We start from the raw sequence: 27,502 nt of genomic DNA, 5'->3' as shown, positions 1-27,502 counted from the left end.
TTCTGTGAAATCTTGATTACAACTGAATTCTGTCAGAACACACATTTGCAAAGTAACATTTTGTGATTTTTTTTCGTTGTTAAATTCTAAAATTTGGATTTTTTGTATTCTTTTGTGTTAATAATCAGTGCCAACTTTTATTTATCTATTTTTACATAGAATACGTTTGTTGTTAGAAGACAAACAAAAACATTCATTTGTTTACTTTATAACAATGATCAGTATTGCTGATATCATTTGTTTCACAGAAATCCATGATTCAAGAAACAAAAAAATTGAGGAAAAACATTTTTTTTAATTAAGAAACATTGTTTATACAAAAAAAGATTCAATGATGCAGTGTAAAACATGGAAGAAAACAAAAAGTGAATATTTTTATCTGAAAAATGTATCCTAACAAACATTGGCTTCTATTTCTATTAGTAAGTTATTTATTTACCTTTTTTTTTTTTTTTTTTTTACTTCACTTCACTACTTTTATCCATTTTGATTGGGAAACTCCTCATTATCTTAGCAAGTTGGTGTGGAATAAAAATGCTGATCACCAAAAATGTCATCTATGGAACCATTAATAAAATTCACAATCCTTTCTGCAATCCAACTGGGTTTCGTACAACTAAATTTCAGTCTGTGCCTGACTTGTCCACCATATTTTAATCATGAATGTCAAACAGTCTTGTCCTATCACTGTTCAGGAATACATAAAAAAATTGGCAATAACGAATGTACTCCTTTCTTGGTACTGCTTTTAATTTAACTGTGATAGCTTTCAATTTTTGTAGCTCCCTTACATCAAGTGGCTACAGTTTTTGTTTGGAGCGATTTTCACAAAATAAATTAAAAATTCAAGAAAAATCTGAGAATTGTTTTGGTAGACATTATCTTTGAGATAGCAAGGGGAAAGGGGTTAAAATCTGATGAGAGTGGAGCCTATTCAGGATAATGCCTACTGATGAGACAATCACCAAAGTCTCCCTTATTTCATGGAATAGCAATGAAACAAGCTGAGTATGCAAGGTCCCCCTCCACAAGTGAAAAATTTAATTTCACCATGACTAATGTTTGTGCAAAATTTTTTTTAAATCCAAGGTGTGGTTATTAAGAAAAGTGCGAACAAATGAACGATTTGGGGGCAATTTTACTCTCATAATGGCCCCTAAGGGGAACAACCAAAGTTATCCTGGAAAATCTGTTCCGGCAAAAATTTTCTTTCACCATGACTAATGTTTGTGTAAAATTTCAAAATATCCCAGGCGTGGTTATTGAGAAAAGTGGGAACAAACGAATAGGAGAGAATTTGTCACGGGACCAACAAGTACTGTTAGACATTAATAATGAAAACTTGTTAGATAATTCAAGCATACAGTGAAGTATTTTTTTTTTTAATACCAAATGTGGTTGGGATTGCAGAAAGCCTTGAAAATGATTTTTTTACTGATTCCATGGATGGTAGTTTTGGGTAGGTCACTTTCATCATCATCCTCATTCAGTTTAATATGCGGGCATGTATTGGGTGACTTGTAGAAATTGACTTCCAAACTAATCTATCTCTGACCAGGTCTCTATTCCTCTTTCTTTCAGATTCATCTTTATTACTTTCTCCAATGTTTTCTTTGGCCTTCCCATGCTATCACAACTGTTCTACATTTAACTGAAAAACTCATTCATTCTATGTGACCAAAGCAATAGTCTCCTGTCTTGCACACACATCTCCCTACACTGTTCACATTTTGTCTTCCTTTGAGATTATCAGAACTAAGCTTGTCTATAAAACTCGCATTGCATATTCATGATATCATTCTCATCATCTTTCACGCAAACATATTTTCAGCCCTCGGGTTATGCTTCTCTTCTTATCATAAGAATTATGTCAAAAATAAGGTGACAAAAGCAGAACTTGCATTAAACAGTATCTCAATAACAATGGAAGTGATTAACATTGTTAAATCAAACAAAAAATTTTTTTCTGATAAGAGGTTAATGTAGTTTGCTTGGAACACTGTCTAGTGTGTATAAAGAAAATTTAACTTTACAGAAGGCAATACAATGTAGCAGCGTAAAGCAGACAAATTGAAGCAAATTAAGATATAATGGTAGAATAAGCTATGCAGATTCACTTCTATATATATATATTTTATATACTTTAATGGAAGTTCTGTGTTGTATAATATTTCAGGAAAACTTTCCTTCGTCAGATATTTGTTTGGCTTTAGTTCAAACGTACATACTGGAACTAATCTGTATAGCTTATTCTAACATTAATTTGCTTCAGTTTGTGTCTATCCATTACACCTCTGCATTGTATTGACTTATATAACTTTTTAATTATTCAAATTTTTCTCAATATTAAATGCATTTTCAAATAACTGACTTAGCAATCAACTACAAAAAAAAACTAAAGTGATGACAAAACTGATACTTGGTGTGTGCTACAATCACGGAAAATACCAACTTGAAAACTAATTTTTTTGATAAGACAGGCAAAACAATACACAATGTGAGTTATTGTGACAGCCTTTTACTAACTTGCTAAGTTTTCATAAAGCATGCCATTTTTATAGCTTCTGTGATGTTGATTCACTCGAACACATTTTAGAAATTAAAATTTTTAAGATACTTTTAACAACAAAACTATTACATTAAAAAAAAAAAAATAGATATTGAATTTTTTATTAATTGAATTTTTATAATAAAAAAGTAATTAAATCCATAACTATGTCTATGTGAATGTCTATGTTAAAAGTAACAAAATAGTTAACTTGAATATCAAAAAAATAAATAAGATGGAATAACTAAGCTTAATAGAGATATTCTACTTATTATTTGACCCATTATAGGGGGGGGGGATAAAAAAAGCATGAATTGAAAATTATCCTTTATATAAGATTTTAATACTTTAACATTGAATATAAAATAACGAAAAAGGAAGAAAAAAATTCTTTGATAGTTAATTAAATATCGAGAAATGTTGATTTTTTTTTTAATGGTAAATGAGACTGGAGGTTGCATAGGTGTTACTAATTTATTGTTTTACAATAAATATTTCATGTTCCAAAAACTGATATAGAATCATTTAATAAAACGCGTAGTCATTGAATATTACTTAATACCTTCTTTTTTTTTTTTTTTTAAACTAATTTTCACGCCAAATAAGGCATATTGCCACTTGGAGCGCAAGAGGCTACTATTTGGGGTCATGTATAATAGGGGATTGTGGGGAGTTGAACAGCAAGATGTCTGTTCACATTACATTTAACTTTCTGCAAGTTAGTACAGTTAGGGAAGCAGGAAACAAGGATGGGATTCCAAAGTCTAACAGTCTGAAGGAAGAAACTATTAAAGTAGAAGACTTTCCTGCGTCTAAGGATCTCAACAATGAAGGGGTGGGATTTTGCTGCTTGTTGGATTAGTCGGGAGTATATACATCGAGGGGACACAAATGCTATGAGCTCATCAGTAGATTTCATTAAAGTACTTGTAAACCAGGCACAGGGATACAACATTGCAGCGGTGAGGCAAAAATTGGAGTTTAACCAATAGTGTGGGACCTATTAGATTTGAAACTTTGGGCGGGGGGGGGGCTGTCTAAAAGTAAGAAACTAGTGGTAGATGTACCAGCCAGATGTGGCATCAACACTCCATACATGGGCAAATTGTGGCTTAGTAAAGATATAGGATGCTCTCTGATGTGAGTAATTTTCTAATATGTGAGAGGGAGCCCATTTCTTGACAGAAGCCTTAGCAACATCCTCAATATACTTGTTTGAATTCATGTTGCCCGTGAATGTTAAGCTAAGGAGTTGGAAGGATGGGCTCTCAGGTAGGGTATTGTCATGGCAATCAGTGATTGAGAAGGATTTTTTTTTCTGGTAGTTATTATAGGAAAGAAGCTTAGTCTTAGTAGCATTAAATGTTACCATCCACTTACAGCCTCATTCCACTACTGACTAAAAGTTATTTTCTAGAGGTTCTGCCATTGCCATGAATGTGTACATTCGTTTTTTCCCCTCATTATAGAACTTGGTGTCATCAGAAAATATACTTATCTCCGACAATTTTATCAGGAAGGTTATTTATGAATATCCGAAATAATAAAGGTCAAAGGATGAATCTCTGGAGTACACCTATGTTGTTTAGATGTACAACCATCAAGGATAAGCTGAATTTTACTCTGGACTAGGAAGGATGCAATTATATTAAGTATTCGTCCAGAAATACCATATTTCATTTTTATGAGAAGCTCTTTATGCCAGAACCATTAGAGTATATCACACAAGAGGTTTAAAAAATGAAATAGTTTTCTAAAAACCGAGAATCTAAAATTATAAACTAATAGAATCATTTGAGAAAAAAAAAAAAAAGAAAAAAGAAATCACTCTACAAATTGAAGCTTCTTAATTATCATTTCTAGTCTGTGATTAATTGTTTTAGATTAAATTCAGGATTTGCAATCTTAATTACTATTTTTAAGTTATCGGGGACAAAATAAACTAGAAGGGAAGATTTACACAAAAGATAAAATGCTTCAAGTTTCCACATTTCTTAGTTGACAAAAATGAGAATTATCGTACAAGTTTGTGTTTATTCTTTGTTTTGAGAGAAGATATTTCAAATCTTAAATGTTTACATTTTCAACAAGAATAAAAAAAAAAATTAATCGAAAAAAAAAATAAATAAATAAAATGAATTATTGTATAAAGGATTTCTTTACTGCATAGAATATAACTAGTTTGTGCTTATATTTTACACTGCATATATCTGATTTTCTTGGTTTTTATATGAAATTTTGTAGTTTGACCAAGTTTATTCAATTATTTTGATTCAAGGAAAAGTAGAGCACATTCCACAACAACACTGAACACTGGTCAGGTGACAAACGTAGCTGCTACTAAGGGGCATTAATAATTGTAAACATATCGCTACAACAGAAAGAATACATTTAATAATGCAAAGGAAGCTGCCAAAGAGGCCAACGTAGTGAATTTTCATTACAGCCATAGCAAGAGAGGAGGCAGTACCAATACCAAGTTCATTTGTTTCCCTGCACCACCACATCATTCTACCAACCATTACCACAGGTTTCAAAGACATACAACTGTATATCCCCAGCAGCAACACTAATCTCAGAATAAACTATGAGGTACTTTCTATAAGAAATAATCAAACGATAAAGGGTATAGGAAAAAATAACTTTTCATTAATGCCCGTTTTCAGAATTTTTTTTTTCTATCCTGAAACCTGAAACAATTCATAAATTAAAACTAATTTTACGATAACATTTTTATTGATAACCTTGGCTGTGAAAATCAATGATTTAAAAATGTTAAATTCCGCTTAACCTTGTGAATAAAATATAGATCAATACAAAGCAAGTTGCTCTACAAAACCTTTACAAATAATTATTTGCCAAGTGTCCTGTAACTGCAACTAAATATAGAAAATTTAGTAAACGCCTAATAAAATATTTATCTAAAATGAAAACCAAGAAAGTAAATACAGCAGAGCAAATGTATGTAAATTTAACTATTTTTAAAAGGTTATTGAACCCAGTTAAAATCCTATAAACAGATGCAAGTTTTGTTTAATTTTTTTTTTTTTAATTATCTCTTGCAAATCATTTTATAAATTTTTCAAATATAGAAAAATTACACTATATTTCTTTTCAGTTAATCCATATCTGGATATATTGGATTGACCAGTAAAGTTGTTTTTGCCTTTAAATAACATTAAAAGCATTTTAATCCATTCAAAATGATTAAATCACAACATATAGATTCACTATCAACTTGTTTCTGAATCGATCACACAATTGTTTGATCTTTATTTTTATAAATTATATTATTTCATAGAATGGATGTTATAAAAAAAGTTTTTCTTTTGTTTTTAAATTACATAAGATGAACAATTTCTTTTGGTCAAGCTAATACTTTAAGATTTGTATAGAAATGATGAAATAATACTTGTATAAAAATAGTAAAAATATTGAAAAGGTTTACAAAATGTTTCTAAGTAAATATTATACATCATTCAGCTAGGATATTGTTTGAGCACTACAAATTAAAAAGAATATAGATTTTTCATATGATTATTTAAATGAATAAATGCAAAAAGTTTCATCTATCACATTTATATTACCATCAAAATATCGCATTTTTATTCAAATCATAATATAGTCTTTTGAAATACTGTATATATACTAGATCAAAGATTCCAACACAGCTATTTGTATGTTTAAATTGCATAAATATTTTTTTAAACAACTTATAATAAATTAATGCTTGATGTTACTAACTTGTAATTTTTTTTTTTTTTAGTAATTGAAGTATATAAAAAAAAATTAAAAAGAAAACGCTAAAACATTTTTAAAATATGGGTTCGTCTTCATTATTATAGCAAAATTTGAAATATTGACTTCCAACTGAAACCAATGGTATCTACTGAATTGTCATGTCACAATAATGGAAATATCCAAACATTATGAAAAACGATAAGGTAGAAAATCTATTAATGAAAATAGATTTCAGAGACAATTAGCAAAAATTGAGTTTTGCAAAAAAATTTTTAAAAAAAAGGAAAAAAAAAGAGTTCTAATTGTAACAAAGGGGTAACAAAGGTTTTCTAAAAACTGAAAATCTTTAACCAATTTAGCAAAATTTAATTTTTGCTAATTGTCTGAAAATTGTTTTCATTAATAATTAATTTTTGAACTTATTGTCTTTCTTAATTTTTGAATATTTTCATTACTGTGACATGACAATTTGGTAGATACCTTGGTTTCACTTGAATTTCAATTTTCAAATTTTGTAACAATGAAGAACCAAAATATGTCCATTAAATTTTAAGATAATTTTTTACAATTATTACAGATTTGTAATACAAGTTATACATCTAAATATAATACTTAAAGTTAGTTTAATAGCTGCTAGATAGCATGTATGTATATATTTTTTTATATGTTGCAAAAACAAAATTACAATAGAAAAAGGTTGTTTTGTTTCACAGCATATCAACCCTTTTCAGGTTATCTAATGTGTAATCCAGTTATTTTGGAAATAGTATTCATGTTGCATCCAGTTATTTTTTAGAAGGTTTTTATTCTTCAAGCTTTTTGTATTTTCAATCATTACTTTGAAGTGTTTGGTTTGGCGGTTTTATAGTAAGTTTTATCGTTTTTGTTTCCTGCCCTGCAGAATATGAATGAGTTTTGCAATGGGAGAGGGAAAAGGATAACAGTATTAATGTTTGGTACATTTTAAGTTAGGAAACCAGTCAGGAAGTGGTGGGAGATAGAAAGACAAAAGGAAAATGGGAAGAAGGTAAAGGGGGGAAAGGTGGAGTGCTGTTTTTGTTTTTGCAGAACATAAGTTTTGCAAAAGGAAGTAAAAAAACAAAACAAACGCATCAATGTTAGGTGCATTTCGTGTCAGGACGCCAATATCTTCAAACCGTCTGATCTGGTAGCACCAGATAGAACTTAAAATATTTATTTTTAAAAAGTAATCATGTATATTAGTTCTTTATTTTGCTTGCAATACTTTTGAATGTAAAGCACTCTACCTAAATGCCAATTTGATGCCTCCAAATATAGATTCTGGGGCCCTGGTTTTGAATATTGCTAGGTTGAGACAGGCTGATGGCATAGAATGGCAAAACGTGTCTGTGGATAGTTATACTCACTCTCTCTCTTCCATCAGACTATCCATTCATGTGTAATCACCTTTTTCTTCACCATATTCCCTCTGCTTCACTTTTTTTGTTTTCAAGTAAGATCTTTGACTTACTTGTTTCATCAAATACTTTTGCATTCAAAATCCGATTCCACATTTTGTTAATTCCTACCCTCTGATGAGAAGGAAAGTATTTCTTCGAAACTCCGCGGATTAAGGACTATCCACTTATCAAAGGTTTCCTTTTCAGATTAAATATGTTTTTAACTCATTTCAAAGTGTTTTTTAACATGTTTTATTAACTGTTTGCTCATATATATATATATATATAGGAAATTTATTACTGTGAGTCCAGAATGAGTTTACAAATTGTTTCAGCTAGAGGAGAATCCTCAAAGAGGAAAAATCCAACTAGCATCGTCAGAATTCATAGATGGACTTACTTAGTAGATCTATGAATTCTGACGATGCTAGTTGGATTTTTCCTCTTTGAGGATTTTCCTCTAGCTGAAACAATTTGTAAACTCATTCTGGACTCACAGTAATAAATTTCCTATATACTGCTCTGACTACACATTGAGCACTTTAGTCCGTTTTTTTCACCACTGGTAAATAAATATATATATATATATATATATATATATATATATATATATATATAATCACTCCTCAAGATTCTATTGTAATTTTGCTTTTGCAACACACCAAATTAAAAAAACAATTAAAACTTAATGTATGACAATTAAACAATGACTTGACAATGAAAAGCATTTTAATGGTAAAATGATTTTCATCAAATTTGATTTAAAATATCAGCGAGATGATAAAAATTCCCCTGAAAATTATAATTCATAAACTATATTCAGCTATATTTTTACTATAAAAGTCTGTCTGCATAAAAAGATAAGATATTTTAAAATTTGTACAAATAAAACGTTCATGGAGTAATAATCAATTAAAAGTTTTAAACTAAAAAAACAGCTTCCCCAAAAAGATTAATACAGGGTGTCCAAAAAGGCGGTCAAAAATAAAGAATCTATTTAAGTTCCAAACCCTTTCAGTGACTTTTTGGACACTGTATTTGTTGTAAAAGGTTTATTTTATAGATTAGAAAATTAGTTAGATTTTATAGCTAAGCATGCACCCGGTTAACTTGTCTGTATGTTCACTGCTGGGGAAACAGCCAAAAAACAGCTATAGCTAAAAACAAATAAACAAATGCAAAAAAAAAAAAAAAAAAAAAAAAAAATATATAACAAAAAATTCAAAATATCTGGTACCTGTATGGAGGCTGAATGGTTAGGGACGCCTGTAGATATAGAAATAAGTACTGTAAGCAAGAGGAAAGAAGAATTATTTTCATGTGGCATCAGTAGTAGAGTCAAGGATATAACATACCCAAAGTCATATTCAATACATTTAAAGAAAAATGAGGACAGAGAAAAATCAGCAAGGGCTTGAGTGGAAGATGGAGAGACAGAAGTGCTCGATTTGAAAAAATAAAATAAAAGTAACCTGCAAATAAAAAAAGGGAACATGCAACCAAAAGATAAAAGAAACTGCCACCAAGATGATCAAACGTGTCATCATATGTTTGACTCGGCAAACATTTTGAATTTGTTCAAATCAATTAAGATTTTGGTGCTTGTTTACATTGGTGATCTTTTAAACCAACGCATTTCAGGTGAAAACATTACATACTATGGCAAAATTAGTATAAATTCTAATCACAAAAAAAAAAAAAAAAAAAAAATTATCAAGTTTTATCCTATGTTTTAATATGGAACAATTCTTTGCGACTAATTAACTATGACAAACTGACTTATCTCCCTTGACTTGAATCAATCATTTTGAAACAAAACGTAATTGTGGATGATTATTATTATTTTCTTTTTAAATATATCTAGCACTACTGGATCATTTTTTGTAAATGTTTGAATTTATATTAATTTCGCCATATGCGTCGATTTAAAAGCCCACCAAGATTTTATATCTCTTCCTATACACTTAACAAACTAATTCAAATCAATCTTGTTTGAACAAACCAAATGTATTTAAATTAAATGGTAAAATAATTTTTATTTTCAATAAAATATGCATATCAGGAGAAATTTTTCCACAATTTCATGTAAAAATATTAACGAACGTTAAGTTTAATAAAAAAATATGTATACATGTCAATATGTACACGGCAACATGTTGAGTGGGTCTCATAGTTGCAATGTGCATGACTAACAGACATGCTGCAAATAAATATTTAACCAAGATAAAAAAAAAAAAAAAAGGGCCACAGAAGAAATTAGAAGCATGTCTGATTTGGAGGTTTTTAACACCCAGAATTTGATTTCTTTTTGAGAAAAATTAACATCTCTTTAAATGGGAATTAATGCTGGGAGATGAAGCCCCCCCCCCACCCCCACTCCCCCCAAAAGGTAATGCTTCTACAAATATGTGGTTCCCTGTTGTGATTATGGCCCACTTTAGTCTGTACCAAAAATAATGACTGGCAAAATACAGGACTCACTAAATCTCTTTATGGCCATAGATTGGAAGAAGATTAGCATTTTAAAGTGGATGTTTGTGTGATCTACTCTTTGTGACATGATTGTCTATATATATATACATACATACACACACAAGTTAGAAAAGCATTTTATCCAAGGCATGAAAATTCTTAAACAAAATGGTTTTACTATAGGCTTTAAAAATAAAGGTACAAGATTCAATTTGAAATTTATCTTCAAAGTGCACTTTTATAAATTTTACAAAGTAAGGTATAAAAATTTAATTTAAATTGAATCAAAAAATTACCTCGGATTTATTTTATGTAATGTACATTCTGTTGCACTTTAAATAAAAAAATCATTGAAAATTTTATATCTATATCATTAATTGCTAGATGAAAGATAATGTTTTTAAATGGCAACAAAATGTACATTACATAAAATAAATCCAAGGTAATTTTTTGGATTCAATTTAAATTAAATTTTTATACCTTACTTTGTAAAATTTATAAAAGTGCACTTTGAAGATAAATAAATTTCAAACTGAATCTTGTACCTTTATTTTTAAAGCCTATAGTAAAAACTTTTTGTTTAACAATTTTCATGCCTTGATTATAAGATATATATAAGATTATATCTTTAAACTCTCCTTCTCTCTATTTCAGTTTGTATTTCTCCTCACACCACAACTCATTTTTGCAACCCCCTCTTTGTAATACAGGTCTGAATAATGAGAAAATCTGAATTTTTTTTTAACAAAAACTTTAAAATAACTTTTTTTTAGATTAAATTTTTTTTAAACTTCTTTCAGAATAGAAAATCTTTAAAATTTAATAAGGAACATATTTCATATAGGTTTCATTAAGAAATATTCAGTACATAAGAAAAACAGGCATGAAAATTTCAAAAGGACTGTATAACTTGTTACGGTCAATAGTAGTCCTCGCTAGTGAAAGTCTTTTTTATTGTTTAAAACATTTTGTGTCCTGTTCTTTCGTGCGAGGACTAATATATATATATATGTATATATATATTTTTTTTTTCCAGCAAATGGGCAGGGAGTATCAGTTTGGTTTTCTAGACCTGCATATTAATAATATTGATGCATTTATGGTGTAATGCTTGTAGCATATATTTACCTTGTTTTCAGGAGATTAGGCTCAAGGTCAAGTGAGGTTTTAAAAAAGCTAGTGAACTAGAATATGTGCGCTCTAGTCTATAAAAATGCCTGAGCAGCCCTGTCAGCATTCTCCAGTAGGAGTGCCTCAGGAAATCAGAAATAATTTAATCACTACTCAGAGAGAATTTGGTCCAATAGAATGAACCATCCTAGGACTAAAAGAATCATACCTCAGCTTGATAGCAACATACCCAGTTGAACTGATTGTCAAGGACGTGTCCTAGACTGGTAGGAGATCTATCATTTTCCATCAACATCTTGTAATTAATCAGTTTTTTTTGTCTTTTTTTTTAAATTTTTATTAAGAGAATGAAAAGAATAACAGTAACTGATTTAAACCCATAAAATGTAGCAATTTTAAATTTTCCTTGAAATTTTCAAATTAGAATTCAACATTTAACAATTAAAGAATAAAAATGAAGAAACTAATGAGCAATCTATCATTAATAAACTACTTCTAAAAGGCCATTTGCAATAGAATTATGAAACTGAAACAAATGTCACTTTAGTAATTTCTTTCAGCCATTTTATTCAATAATAACTAAGTTTATTGCCTATGAGTAGCATACAAACTCATAATGTTGAATAAATTCTGAAATTATGATTTACTTAGGAAAAAAAACCATCCAAAGTAAACAAGATAATTGTAAATATTTAAGTTATTCAATACAATATTATCTTCATTTGCTAGTTTCATGAAGATTTATTAAAGGTTAGATTGATTGCATGAGTAAAACAATAAACAGTAATTTTATAGCAAGCAATTTCTAATCAATTTTTTTTATTATAAAATACAAAAATAAAAATTCATTATAGCATATAAAAATTAAATATAAAACAAAAGACATTATTTACAGACAATTTAAAATAAAATTGAAATTAGTTATTTACAGTAATGACATAAATACAAAAAAAATCAAAATCTAAATATTTTTGAAGTAAACCATTGGTATTACATTGCAAATTTTAAAATCACAAATTACTTTATATTATCTACTGAAAGTGTCAAAAATATTTACTTGCTTATTGATACTATTATTATCAATTATATTAAAGAAAAGTAACTTAGCATGTTAAAAAATGCGATTTTTATTTACTAGAAATGTGCTCTTTGCTAATAAATGTAATGCTTATTTAAACCTAAATAAAATTATGAAGAGTTTAAAAAAATAACCTTTTTTTATATCACAAAGAAAAAAATATTTTAAGTTTATATTTAAATGTAATACTAAATATTATCTAATATTTAAAAACAATTACTTTTTTACTAATTTTTTCTAATTTATTAAAAAAAATAATTTGAATAAAAACACTATTACTTGTATTAAATTAAGTTTTAATTTTATTCAAATTATTTTTTCATTAAATTTGGATAAATCTCAGTTATTGCAGAAGGTTCCAGTAGTTTTAGGTTTGTTTATTTTGTTAGCCATCTTTAATATGCGTTAATATAAAACTTAATTAGAAATCATTTTTTTTTTTTTTTTTTTTTTACAAATAGGTAAATTATATAAACCATTTTGTTGTATGTACATTCAGTTGAATAGTAAGAGTAGATTACGTCAATGGTGTCAATGATAAAACATTACTTAACAATTCAAATTTTAGAACAAGTTCATGTTGAATAAAGCATTTAGAACTTAAGGAAATTGTGACATAAGCAAAGACATAGTTTTGGTTGCAGATAGACACCAAATCTCCATTTATAAGACATGCATAAAACAATGGGGAAAAAAATAAAAACTTGTTTCTACATTAATTGCATTAAAATGATATTAGCACATGAAAATACAAGTGATTTTAAATAATAGAAAGATTAAATCATTTTTTCAAATGTTCACTGACATTTATCTAAAAAGTACAAACCAATAAAGCAACAATGAATTTTTTAAAATTTAAATATACTAGTTAGCATTTCTAAAGCTAGTAAATTCTTGAGATTTACAATTGAAGAATTGAGTAGACATTTTATTTATTTGTGGACTATTATCCCCATCTTCATAGTTGTCGTTTCAAGTGAAACAAATAGTCTGCAAATAAATAAAATATACAAATTGCTCAGCTCAAAAGAATTCCAATAATTAAATAATATATATGAATTGATATTAGTTTGAAATTGATAATTTGTCAAGATCTTTTGACTCAAACAATCTAATGAAATGTTCCTAACTTAATGGTCAATTAAAAATAATATAAGATATAATACCTGCTGCATATGGGTTTTCTGAAATATAAAAGTGTATGTTATGTCTTTTGTGCCTACCTGCTATCACCGTATTAATGCACTCATAAAGGAGCGACATTGCTGATGTGCTGAAAAGAGAAAAGAAATAGTAGAAAAATTGGAATTAGAAAACAGACTTAAATCTAAATGGACAAAAACTTAGATTAAAAAAAAAAAACTTATTTTCTGAAAAAACAAGGTACGCAAAAGATATGCCTGATACCCCCCCCCCATCAAATTAATAAAATTTTCAATCCTCTTTACAATTCAAACATATTTGATACAAATAAATGCCCAACTTGTCCACCAAGTTTCAGATATTAATATCCAACAGCCATTTTATCATCATTCAATGAATATTATATAAACATTTTTATCATAAAAAGTAATAATAAATGTATGAAGTTTATTTGCTTACAATTTTAGCAATGAAATATTTTCAGATGAAAAAAGGAAAGAAATATAAAATGGCATTGCATGTTATTATTGTTTGTCGAAGCATCAAATGTACACGAAAATAAAAATGTATGTTCGCTAACAGAGCTCTCTACATTTTTAATGTAGTCGCCATTTTGAGTCCTGTATCTACATTGGAAACTCTTGTGATTAGGTCGTCCACAATTATAGCAAATAATTTTTGTACTTTTCTTAGGAAAAAACTTGCTTTTGGCAAAGTTGCGTTTTTTATTCCTGGCATGGGTATAATTCGATTTTGGTGTTTTTATGTGTGTATTTTTAAATTTCATGATATTTGTGGATTCGTTTTTTTCTGTGATCATTTTTTCAGTTTCTTCGTAACTTCTGAGTGCTACCTTGAATTGGCTAAAAGTCATGGGTTTTTCTTTCTGGGTTATCACGGTGGTAAATGGCTTGAAATCACTCGGTAATCCCTTAAGGACCATGGAAATTAACAGATTATCACTTATAACTTCACCAGACATTTTTAAAGAATTTGCAGTTGTCTCGGCTCTTATAATATAATCAGTAATAGTTTCGGCTTCCATTCGTTTTAGAGGGGTCAGTTCAGTGTATAAAGAAATAATTTTGGGTTTTCCTTTCGATAAATAATGCTCTCTCAATATGTTTAATGCTTTGAAGCCGTCGTCCAGGGCTTCTCTCATTACCAGTGGTAGACTTCGGTCATTTAAACACTGTATTAATTCCGCAAAGAAAGTTGCGTTCTTTTCAATGAAGTCGGGGTCGTTTCTGTTTTCAGGTTGTGTTTGTAGTACTTTGTGTAGCTTTTGGATTCGTAGATATCCTAGAAATTTAACTTGCCACAATTCGAATTTTGATTCGGATCCATCGAAATAAAGGCGCACACTGGGCCTATAACCTCTAGAAGTGTAAGCCATTTTGAGTTTCAGAACAGTTTCAGATGGTTCGCTGTTACACACAAGTCCTGGGAGGTGACTTGTTTGTAGTAGACAGTTCCACAGAACAAAATATTCTTACCGTGTCGAAACCCGGGAAAAGAACATGTGAAATTGCTCCAGAAAAGGTTTAATATTTATGAAGCAATTCTGGTTTCTGATTGGTTGGTAGCAGAACGTGAATCAATTTGATTCGTCAGTTCTTAGCAGTATCATTTATAAATAGAATCGTCCGACTCTGTGGGATCATACCCCATTATAAGTCCAAAATATTGCAACACATGTCAACAGATGTATTTATTTCATTCAGTTTGTGAGTCACCAAAGCAGCCATACAGATATTAAAAAAGTGGAAGATGAGTTTCAACAAATATTACAACCTTGCAACATTAATGTCAACACGAAATGAACACATTTATACACACATTAACTACATATAATTTTTAAATGGGTCTTTAGTTTATGTAAGAGTGCTGTTGCAGTTCAGTCCTAGGAAGCCATCTTCCTAGGCACTTTCTGGCATGGAATTAGTTTATTGATGACCATCAGAGACACCCTGACCAAAGAACGCTAACATGTATGCAATGGACCTCAAGGTCCATTGCATACATATTTCAAATTCTATCACTCACGGGGATATATACAATGGAATGGCATATCCATCTAACATCTGATACACTGTGCCAACACCTATAAAGATTTTCTTGTATATCTACCAAAACACACCAACGAATACGGCTGCCTTGTATACCTTTCGGAAAATCAATAAGGAGCAACCACGCTTTTTTGTTGTATGGGACTACTGTTACAGAATGAATTGAGAGAGAGAGAGAGGTGAGTAAACGTGGAGTGTAGACACGTTTACCAGAACCGAGGGTCAGCTGACCAGATTACGTATGAGTGACGTGGTCAGGTTGGCTAGATCTGTGAGATTGGATTTGGACTTTGAAGAAGACGGACGACTTAATAGCTGTTCCCTCCCCTTCACTGGGAGTGGGGGACGCTGACGTGTTCAAAGCAAGCAAGATTTACTTCCATATTCTGTGTCGACATCTGGGAGGTAAATAAAAAACTATAAAACCCATTCATCGTCTTGGAGTGATAAATCTTTGTCTAACAGGTACCAGTCTCCCGCTCAAGAGAAGATGAATTCCAGATGGATCACATCGACGACACATGAAGTAAGGTATGTCGAAGAAAATGCATGTAACACACACACACACAACCGCATATGAAACTAGACGATCATACGCACACGGAATTCTTTTATGTTATACACCAAACGTCAATTTGGTGCCCCTCTATGATAACCCTAGTGATAACTTCAATGATAAGACTATGTAACACTACTGCCTTCTCCCCTGGACCAATACTCTGCCTACCTGGATTTATAATAACCCCAGAGGACATTGTACTCCTTCCAATAATGGACTGCCCAGGTTGTATCAAATTCCTTTTCCTATAATTATTTCCATATAATTATCATTCACCACTCCAAAAACTATTTTCAATATTTATGCTGAAAAGCAAAATAAGTGTCTATTCACAGCTGAACATTTTGCTAACCGCATTTCATTTCCTCTGATGATATGAGCCTTTATTGAATATCCATGGATTAAGGAAATTACTATATAACCCCTTCTATATATTCCTTTTGTCAAACAATAAATTCTTAATTCGAATATATGTGTCTATATGTTGTTTTTTCAGAATTTAAATACAACCACTGAACTTATATATTGCTCTATGCTTAAATATTGAGCTTCTCCTTTTTGGCTAGGATCGCCCTGAAAGTATTACTTCAAGTAATATCTATCAGGATCTTTCATCTGATTTCTAATCAGTGTCTTATCTCGATTATATATATATATATATACACATACAGAGAGAGAGATGTATTCTGTAATATTAATTTTGAGCTTCTAGAATTTATCTTGGCTCAAATTAAACACTTCTTTTTTTCTAACAATGTATGTGCTCTTTTCATATACTTTCATAGGAAAAATAGTTTAATTAGATTTTTTTTTAATTATGACAATCACCCACCCACCAAAAAAAAAAAAAAAAAAAAGAAAAGGACAAACAGCATAACTTGTGATCTTGTGAAGTTTTCTTTACATTTTTTTCTGAAATAAACTCCAAAATTAACAGCAAGAAACTTAAAAAAAAAAAAAAAAAAAAAAAAAAAGTTAAAACCAAGGGTGTAAACCCCAAACTGATGCCAAAACTAAAATTAACATACCACTCAACTTTTATGTTCAAAATAATTTTCACGACATTAGAAGTTTACTTAAACAGTTCACTACTGCAACACAATTGAAGTAGATCAATATATTATCCACATTTTCTGTTTTATCAGCTGTCATTGATTGAATCGTGAGTTTCTTATTAAATAAGAGTACATTCACAAATCAGATCATTTTTTTTTTTTTTTTTTTCAGTTTAATCATTTTTGTGAATCAAGTCAACTTTTAAATCATTTTGCTTAAGATGCTACTTACCTGTGAATCAGATTTGTAAGAGGTTCAATGAGTTTCTTTCCCAGCCGTGGCTCAAGAGGGGTGAGGGCACCAAACTGAAATAGTCATTTAAGCACAAATATTTGAAATGACAGCAAATCATAATATATTTTAACTAATGTAATCATATATATATATATATATATTAATAGGATAGAGTGTGTGTGTTATTTTATGTTTCACGCTTACATCTTTTTTTTTTTTCAAATGACTGTTTAATTGTTATGACCTTCCATTTCTTGTCATAAATAATTTTACCAAGAATTCAAGATGATGCACCCAAGTCATATGGATATATATATTTTTCTTTTTTTTTTTTTTTTTTTTTTGAAATCACAAATATAAAAGAATCGATAGAAAATCTATATATCTATAAAAGTTAAATTGTCTGTGGGTGTACATTTCCCTACCAAACTACTGTCAATTTTCAGTCTAGAGACAAGATTTGACATAAGGGGTATTGAGACTTGGGAAAATCCTTTTAATCAGTTTTCAGACAGAAATTTGGCTGTCAAGGGGTCAAAGTTCAACAATTTAACCTTTGAAAACTCTACCAAACTCCTCCGCCAATTTCAGGTCTAAACACTTGAAATTTTAGATGTAGGTTACTTAGACAGTGTTAAAATTTGAGCTCAAAACAATAAATATTAAGAAGTCAAAATTGGGGTCAAAGTTAAAAAAAAAAAAATTGACCTCTGCAGTCTACCAAATTACTCAGCTAATTTTTAGTCTAAACAATTGAAATTTTACATAAAGTCTATTCAGACATAGGGCAAGCTTTTTAATGAGTTTTTGAGCGAAAATGTGGCTGCCAAGGGGTCAAAGTTAAAAAAAAAAAATTGACCTTTGCAGTCTCCAGAAAATTATTCAGCCAATTCTGGATCTATACATTTGAAAATTTTACATAAAGGATATTTAGACATGCAGCAAGCTTTTTAATCAGATTTTGGGTGAAAATTTGGCTGCCAAGAGATTAAAGTTGAAAGAGTTGACCTTTGCAAACTCTACTAAACTCCTCTGCCAATTTTGGGTCTAAACACTTGAAATTTTAGATGTAGGTTACCTAGACACGAGTCAAACTTTTTAATATATATATATATATATATATATATATATATATATATATATATATATATATATATGCACATATAGTTATGAACAGTACATAAGGCCCAAGCAAAGCCGGGTTGAACTAGTAGTTGAAGATAATAATATATATAAAATCTGCATAAATTAAAATATCATATTTAAGCATATTTTACAACCAGGCTATGCTGGTGTCCCTGCTAGCTTATATATATATATATATACTTTTACAGTTTTAACAAAAGAGCTACAATAATATCAGGGCGTCTCCATTTACGCTGAACATCCACAGAATACCAACATCACCATATTACATATGAAAGAGTTTGCTGTGGAATTGCCACAGGTCCCGCTACTGTGTGTGTGTGTGTGTGTGTGTGTGTGTGTGTGTGTGTGTATATAATATAAAGCTGAACGTCTGTGTGTGTCTGGTCACGAATAGGCTTCTATATGGTTGACTATTATAGAAAACTGATCACATATAATGATAGAAGATGTATCGAGACACAGGAATGGGTATGTTTGATTTGGCATAATGATGATTCATTAAAATTGTGGGGTCTGCGTACATGCCTGGTCCACAAAGTATGGAAATAAAAAATTTAAAAATGAAAAAAAACGCTTACAAGTGTTTTTGATATAGATGTAGATAATACTTTGATAAGTATGTTTTAACTTAAATAGGGATGGTATGTATAAAATTGTGGGATCTGCGTTCGCGCTTGGCCTCCATAGAATGGAAATAGGCACAAAGTTTAACAAGGTTTTTTTAATATAGATCCACAGAATATTGTGATAAGTGTTCAGTGTGAACAGGTATGTTATAATAAATTATAGGGTTTATCTATTTTATTTTTACTTTCATCATATTTTGCTTTGGTTTTGATACCCCCAAATTCAAAGCTATCTCTTTACAACCCTTCCTTTTCATAACCTATCATACTTTCATAAATCAGAGTCCATTTTCTGTTGGCTGTTTTTGAACCCAGTCAACAACGGGTACTTTTGCTAGTATATATATATTATAAAGTCATGTAAATAATGAAAAAAAAAAAAAAACTATAATAAGTAAATATGGTGTATCTTTCAGAAAAATATGAAGAGAGGTTGATTTTTTTGTTCAAAATTTAGTTTTTGAAAATAAATGAACATTTTAAAGAAATTCCAATAATCAATCTAGTGATGATTTTTCTTCAAATGTAAAAGATTATGAAATATTCAATTTACGTTGCTGTTGGAAAAATAAGTATAATTTCAATTTTATGGTTTACAGAAAAAAAAAAAGAAATCTTGATCAAATGTCTTCAAAATACTTTACGTTGTTGGTATACTCTCTTAAGGAATGCAGATCATTTCAGACGAGCATAAAAATGTCCCCGTTCTGTTTACATAATTACAAATTGAAAACTTTACAAAACCATATTTCAACTGAGAGATTTGTTATTTTCATTTTTTTTTATCTTCATGTTGAGGTTAAACATTTCAGGAATGCCTTCCAACTTTCCTGTTACTATTTCACTTGTGCTGCCCGCTAGGATAAGAAACTAATTAACTGATGCCTTCCATATCTTAAGCACCGACGATGCTTGAGGATTTGTCTTAACATGAAAATTGGATTGGTGTGTTACATCCAGGACGAAAACCACATTGATTTGGCCCTATTCTGGAGTTGCATTCTGGTTGGAATGATCTCAGAAGAATCCAAGTAAATATTTTAGCAGATAGTAATCTGTTTTATTGATTTTGTTGCATTCAACTATCAAATGGAAGGTTATACAAGCAGATAGTATTCCACCTAAATTTCTCAAGCCTTTTTAAAGCATACTACTGTCTGTAATAATCATGCATACCAAAAGTATGGTCTGGATTCTGCATGTATGCGTTATTTCACTAACACTTTAATCGTTGACTGGGTCACCTCGAATGCCTCGAAAGTTTCCCACTGTAGGTTACAACTTTACCATCAAGGATTTAGATTATGTAGATAGTATCGTGCTTCTTGGTGAACTATTTGCTCACATCCAGTCTGCTATTAATGAGGTTCAGCATGTTGCAGCTTAGATTGGGATGAAAATAAATGCCTTGAAAACAAAAATACTTTGCTAAAAGACACAAAACACCCATCGTTCTTAATTCTGATGTTCTTGAAAAGGTTAGGAGTTTCAAATATTTTTGTGCCATTACCACAGCTATGAATCAAAACACCACTTGACCTTGCATATCATACCTTTACCAACTCAGTTTAGAGCTTTCGTCAAGATCTGACATTAGGCGCACCACCAAAATAAAGATCTATCAAGTGCTAATGATCCTCCTTTATGACAGCGAATCCTGGCCAATGAGAGTGGAAGATGTTGTGTTTGGAAACTTTCGATCACCATTGACGACATCACATTCAATGGCAGAACTTCCTCTCAAATAACACAATGTTTATGCTGCAAAATTAACTCTTTGACAAGTCATCCTCACAAGGTGTTCACACTGACAGAGTAATGCCCTTTACCACCAACAAGGAAAGTTATTTTACGATGCAATTACTGCAAACTCTACAGATTTAGAAAACGTAATATAGCGAACAAAGAAAAACCTAGCTGATGAAAGTTAAAGTTGACCTGGAACCCAACTTGGGCCCTCAAATTGACAGAATTCACTGTTGGAACAAGTAACTAAAAGATCACCCAATTATTAACTTCAAATCATATGGCTCGGTCAGTCTTCCCGAGAGATGCAGTGGTAAAAGATGATTGGACATGACTCAACCCACTCTGAGTGAATGCCGTTTCAAGTAGAAATGTATTATTACATCTTAAGTGTCCTACTGTGTGACTTTGGGTCATTGACAAGGCAGTATCAATTGTTGCTGTGTAACACAATTTCTCAAAGAAGCTTTTACAATCAGAGTAGCAATTTTCTCCATTGGATACGCTGCAACTAAGATAGTGTCTTTTTGATGTTTGTCATCGTTTGTGTTTAATCTATATATATAAAAGGCAAAACAGCCGAGCACGTTTTTATGTCCAAGGAAGGCTTTTTTCACTGGGCTTCTCAATGACGTTACATTTATTTAGAACGTTTTATATACTCCCTAGATTATAATATCTACGATTTGCAAACGGACATCGTCTCTACATTTATTTTGATTGACTTTTAAAAAATTCCCTCTATTCCGTCCTTTCCCGTGTTTGTTCGTCTTTTTCGCATAAATAAAGCAAAACTAATCGGAGCAAAGTGGATCGCCTGGCTTTCTGGCCAGGACCTCCAGAAAGGCAATTAGCTTTGATCAATGTTGGGGAAACCCTTCATATTAGACAATTGCTATTCATTTGGAGAGTTCCCTCTTTTTGGGGGGAGCTGGTTTTCCCCAACATCGTGGGGAAGCAAAATGCGTCAGAAAGCTTAACTGGCTTTCAGCCAACGTTCATTTCTGCACCTGCGTGATTCTTAACTTATTCACTTCAAGTCAACTTTTTGATTGACATCAATTAATTTGAATGCTTTTCACTTCCTGTCGCATCTTAGCGTAGCGGTAAGATAGCTTTTCTTTCATGCCTTCGCATCACGGGTTCAAGCCTGCCTGCCTACTACCAGCTTTTTTTTTCTCCAAACACCCGGGCAACGCCGGGCACCCATGCTAGTATACCAATAAATAAAACTGAATTCATTTTTTTTTTTTTTTCATATTATATGAAATCTAGTTGACACAGCTAAAAATTACAATAGTAAAAATGAAAAAAAATTTTTAAATATTGATACAAGCTTGAATCCCAATAATCATGCCTAACCAAAGGCATTTAGTGAAGGTTATATTAAGATCACTACTGCAACATTTCATAAAGTTGTACAAATGTATTCATCACAACATTATGGCTATAATATATCATATATGAACTAATCTAATTATACCAGTATCAAAAATAGAAATACCTATTACAATTGAGAATTTTTTTTCTTTCAAATACATTCAAATAGGAAATATATAAAAATAGATTTTTAGATTATATAAAAAGAAAAATTCTATACCAATTTATTTAAACTATCATCATTTTGACTGTGTTTTCAATTGTTGAACTTTATGGCTTGCTTCAAGTATTTGTTGTATTTAACAATGGTTGCATAATTAAAAACTGGCCTTTTTATCCAATACACGAGATCCATTAAAATGGTTCTCACTTATTTCTCCATACTAACAAATATCTCTTTATTTATTAGTTCATCCATTTTTTTTTCTTTGTTTTGTTAATTCTTGTCAAGCTATGTGTGCTTATTCCATTTAAATACAGAATCATTTTTTTTCATATTTTGTTCCGTTTTAATTTTACGAAAGAGATTCTTTTTTATATCTGGCTTCTTTCATTTCATGATATTCAGTAAACTTTTTCTTCACATCAAAAAAATTCAAGTTTTAGAAAATAAATAAATAAATAAATTATACTTAGTTTTTTTTTTTTTCCAGCTGTTACTTACCAATTTAATGATTTTGATGAGCACCCAGTTATTAGTAGAACTGGTCATCAGTTTGAAGAAGAGAGGCGCTAAAGAAAGATAATTCTTTGGATTTTTCCTGGCCAGTTCACAGATAACATTGACAGCAGCAGATTGAACACCTTGAAAATAATTGAATACAAATTAAAAAAATTTCAACATCAAAACATATTTATGTTTTTAATTATTCATTTAAAATTTGAATTATTATGAGCCTGTTCTTATGAATATATAAAATAAAAAATATCTAATATGCAAACACACATATATATATATATACATATTAAATGTTAAATACTCAAAATTTAACATGGTTAGTTTTGAATCAGGTAAATTGATATTCAAGTATGACTAAAGTATCACTTTGATTTATTTTCTTTTTAGTATTATGAAAAATAAATTCTACTTTACTATAGTACATTAGGTGTATCAGAAATTTGGAGGAATTTTTGACACCCCTAATAGAAAACTGTAAATAAAATATAAAAAAACTTATAATTTCTCCTTTTAAAGTGGGTTGTTTATTTTCTGTATGGAATATACTTCCAAAATAAACTAAATAAACTATTAAAGTTGTTTAAAAAATAATAGAAATATTTTTTTTTATTTTTTAAAAAACAGTGTTTACAAAATGTTTACAAAATACTGGCATGCCTTCGTGCAGCCATTTTCTTTACGTAATGAAATCAATAGAATTTTACAAGTTAAATATTTTTCAATTTTTAAACTTTAAAAATCTATCAAAATTTTTCTATTGGTTCAATTTTTATGATATTTTCAGGGTCAATGTGAAATTTTATGCCCTTTCCAATAAACCAAATATAATATTTTAGAGAAATTTTTTTTTCAAATTCACCCCCCCCCCATTTTGAAATGTCTATTAAAAGTTTAACTTATGTGCCTAAGTTTTATATATCAAATTAAAGATAAAAGATCAATAAAAATATTCTAATTTAAAAAAAAAAAAAAAAATAGTTTTTTGGAAATTTACCTGTAGAGTTAAAAGTGTAAAACCTTTTTAAAAAAACCATGTTGATTTTTTTTTCTTCTTAAATGAAAGCTCATGTTATGCTTACATCGTCAATACCAAACGCTGACGACAAATATTTCTATTTCATTGAATGTGTTTTTTTTTTTTTTTTTTTTTTTTTTTAGATATTTAAAAAAAAAAAATTTAGTCGATAAAGTATTAAAATATATCGATCAAAAACTCGTATTTCATTAAAAGAATTTAAAAATCGATGAAGTGAATTTTTTGTTCTGGGGAAAAAACTTATAAGTGAATGTGCATTTCCTTTTTAACTACGGAGGATGAAAAATACTAATTTTGGTTAACACACGCAATAAAAAAAGAGACATTATTTATGTCCCTTGGACGAATCCGTATTTCATAAATTTCATTTTAGCAGCAGCAGCTCTTTACAGCTTTGCGCAAAATACATTGCGAAAATGCGATTTTCTACGACCCTTGCTTTAAAAATCGTTTTATTTAAAAAATACATGGAATTTAAAAAATAAATATGGATAAATTCTTAACAATGAAAGATGGAACTACCCATTTAATAGTATATTTTTTAAAGTGATTTTTTGGCATATATATATATATATATATATATTTATTTATAAGCAAGTCAAAATATGTTGATTTTCTTTATATTTTTTTTAAAGAAAACCGCTTAAAAAAAAAAAACAAACAAATATTACATAATTTGCTATTAAACCTGTTATTTTTTTAAAATTTGGTCTTTGCTCCTTTAATTGAAAAAAAAATTAGGGTTTGAATTACATTTTTCAAGTAGTTATAAGCTTCGAAAAATAGTAAGTTGAATTATTAAAGTTCTGATCATCACTTTCAATGGCCACTTTCTGATACACCTAATAGTACATACAACACCTAGAATTCCCAAATAGTCACCCATGTAGTACTGGCCAGGCTCATCATTGCTTATGATTATGCCATTATATATATATATTTGTAGTCATCGACAGACAGTCCTGTTTTGTTGTATCACAATTCATCAGTGCCGCTAGACTAGCACCTCTCCCAAGCTGAGGATTGAACCTAGAACCATCACGTTGACAGTCATCAGTTCTACCGATTGACCCACGGGAGCGGCGTCCGCAAATAATCTCGCCAAATGTCTATTTAAACAAACATCCATCAACCACTTGTACAGTGCTCTAACTGCTTTGTACAAACACACACATATATATATATATATATATATATACATACACACACACACACACACATATATATATGCATAGACATTGTCGTTGGTAGAACTCTGACATGAGTATACATTTTGCTCATTAGGATTGAGCCAGCCCCAGTTACAAAGTGTTTTAGGTGATCTACAGGGTGGTCAAAAAGTCAGGTAACATCGCAATCTCCTCTTCAATAAATAACTTTAAAGACGCTATTGTATCAGGCTTCTTGCCATAAACGCTATCCTTTACATAGCCCCAAAGCCAGAAATCAGGAGGGGTAAGATCCCTATATAAGATTATAATGGATCATATTGTTTTTTCTACCTTTAACATGTTACCTGACTTTTTGACCACCCTGTATGTGGCACAACTTCATGCATGTCACACGCACTTCTGATGTCACCATTCGCTGCAACAAGCGTGTGCTTGACATGAAGGTTCAGGTAGGCATCTTGTAGCAGGTTGCCAGTACACTATTACTTGGAGTACCGCCTTGTCGCCTACCTGTCAGGCATGTTTATTCAGGGATGCATCTTCCCCCAATGAATTAAATGCATTCCCAGATACCAGCCTATATATATATATATATATATATATATATATATATATATATGTTGATATCTGGGAATGTGTTTAATTCACTGGGGGAACTTAGTTGTTATATAATTTAAATTACAAGAAATAGTTTAGACATTCTTTTCATTTGGGGATAAGCATTCTTAAAACAATCTGGTGTTTCATAGGTGAGGAATTGGAGTCAATCCCCCCCCCCCCAAATAGTAGTCATTCTTTTTTTGACAGCTCATCAACTTTGAGGAGGGACATCAGATTTTTCTTTTTCCTTTTAAATGAAATTAGATGGTTTTTGTATTAAAACAATGTACACATTAAATTCATATGAATATATAACCTTATTGTAAGTGGTCAGACAACAAATATATTTAATAGAAAATACCTTTCATAAGTATATATAATGAATTAAAATAATATTTTTTAATTAGACAAACACTAGCCTTCATAATTTACAAAATTCAAATACAAATATACTGAAACTTGCTGAATAGAAATAAAATTGGTCTTTAAAATATAATGCGTATATGAGTATAAACCAAGTTTTGCTTCATTATTCAAATTTCAAAGTGTTTAAAATTTACTAAAATTAGATAATCCCAAAATCATCATCATGGTTGGTTTATCATCTGTTTTACATGCTGGCACGTATTAGATTGTTTTCAGAAATTGACTTTCAAACTAACCTATCCCTGCTCATGGCCTACTATACATATTATAATAGCCCATGCCCTGCTCAAATTTTTATCGGGCCACTGACTTAGTAGAATTTGGACCTTAGAATTCACCCTCGTCTGTTCATTCCCAAAATTCTCAATAACTACTCATTACATTTTTCTGAAATTTTGCATGAAGTTACAACTACTCAAGGGAAGAAATCTAACATTCTCGGATTTTTTATTAAAACTTCTGGTTGCGTCCCCAGGAGATCAAAAGGGGTCAAAACGGCCAAAAATAGCACTTTCTGGGATATAGAATCTTTTACGATCATTAGATTTTGTTGAAAATTACCCAAAAGCAAGACCGCATAGATATACATCTGGAAATGTAATATTTGACCCCAGGAAAGTTCTGGGGCTTGAGCCCCAAGGTGTTTTAGGGGTGAAAAACACCATTTGGGGCTAATTTTATTTTTCTCCTAAAATTCAAGGCATCAGTCGGATGTTGCAAATACATATGTTTCAAAGTTTAATTTTAGAGGGTTTTTTGTTTCTAATTTGGTAAATACAGCCATGGTGAATTTTTTTACACTTCAATAGATATTTACTTTATCAAGACAAAAGATAACTAGTCTTAACATTTTTTTTTTTTTACTGGTAATTTCAGTAAAAATATTAAGTTTTAGGATTGTGATGAGAGAGAAAGATTTTTCCTACAAGTCAATGTACTCGGTTTAAAATATTCAATAATTCCTATTCTGATGCTAAAAGGCAAAAAACTTTTAGCATAATCCATATACAATGACTGGAAGAGAATAGAGATTCATGATGAAATAGAATACAAGAGAAGGCAGATAACATTACCAATGCAAAATAAAAAAATAAATAAATGAAAAAAAAAAAAAAAAAATCAGAAAAATGTATTAATTTCTATTTATAGAGCATTTTTTTCCTTTCTTTTTTCTTCTTTAAATTCAGATTTAGCTGCAACAAAAATGGAAGAAAAAAAATTGCCGTACAAAAAGAC

At 30.1% G+C, this 27,502-nt stretch overlaps 1 protein-coding gene across 8 annotated transcripts in view; it reads right to left on the bottom strand.

Annotated features, from left to right (window-relative positions):
* Positions 1-27,502, bottom strand: part of LOC145280020 (AP-3 complex subunit delta-1-like) — a 388,277-nt gene that overhangs the window by 96,198 nt on the left and 264,577 nt on the right. For 4 of the 8 annotated variants that reach the window (XM_080131661.1, XM_080131662.1, XM_080131666.1 and 1 more), the window contains 4 exons: positions 23,018-23,157; positions 17,450-17,523; positions 13,615-13,664; positions 8,948-8,997 (listed from right to left, as the gene is read on the bottom strand). In XM_080131661.1, coding sequence (XP_079987787.1) covers positions 8,948-8,997; positions 13,615-13,664; positions 17,450-17,523; positions 23,018-23,157 — 314 coding nt within the window. The remainder of the gene's footprint in view (positions 1-8,947; positions 8,998-13,614; positions 13,665-17,449; positions 17,524-23,017; positions 23,158-27,502) is intronic. The other 4 variants (XM_080131663.1, XM_080131664.1, XM_080131668.1 and 1 more) reach the window with 1 other exon arrangement.

Source organism: Euprymna scolopes, chromosome 7, assembly GCF_053919585.1.
Source record: "Euprymna scolopes isolate OS-2025 chromosome 7, ASM5391958v1, whole genome shotgun sequence".
In the NCBI taxonomy this organism is placed as follows: domain Eukaryota; kingdom Metazoa; phylum Mollusca; class Cephalopoda; order Sepiida; family Sepiolidae; genus Euprymna; species Euprymna scolopes.
This window is presented reverse-complemented; position numbering and strand designations above follow the sequence as displayed.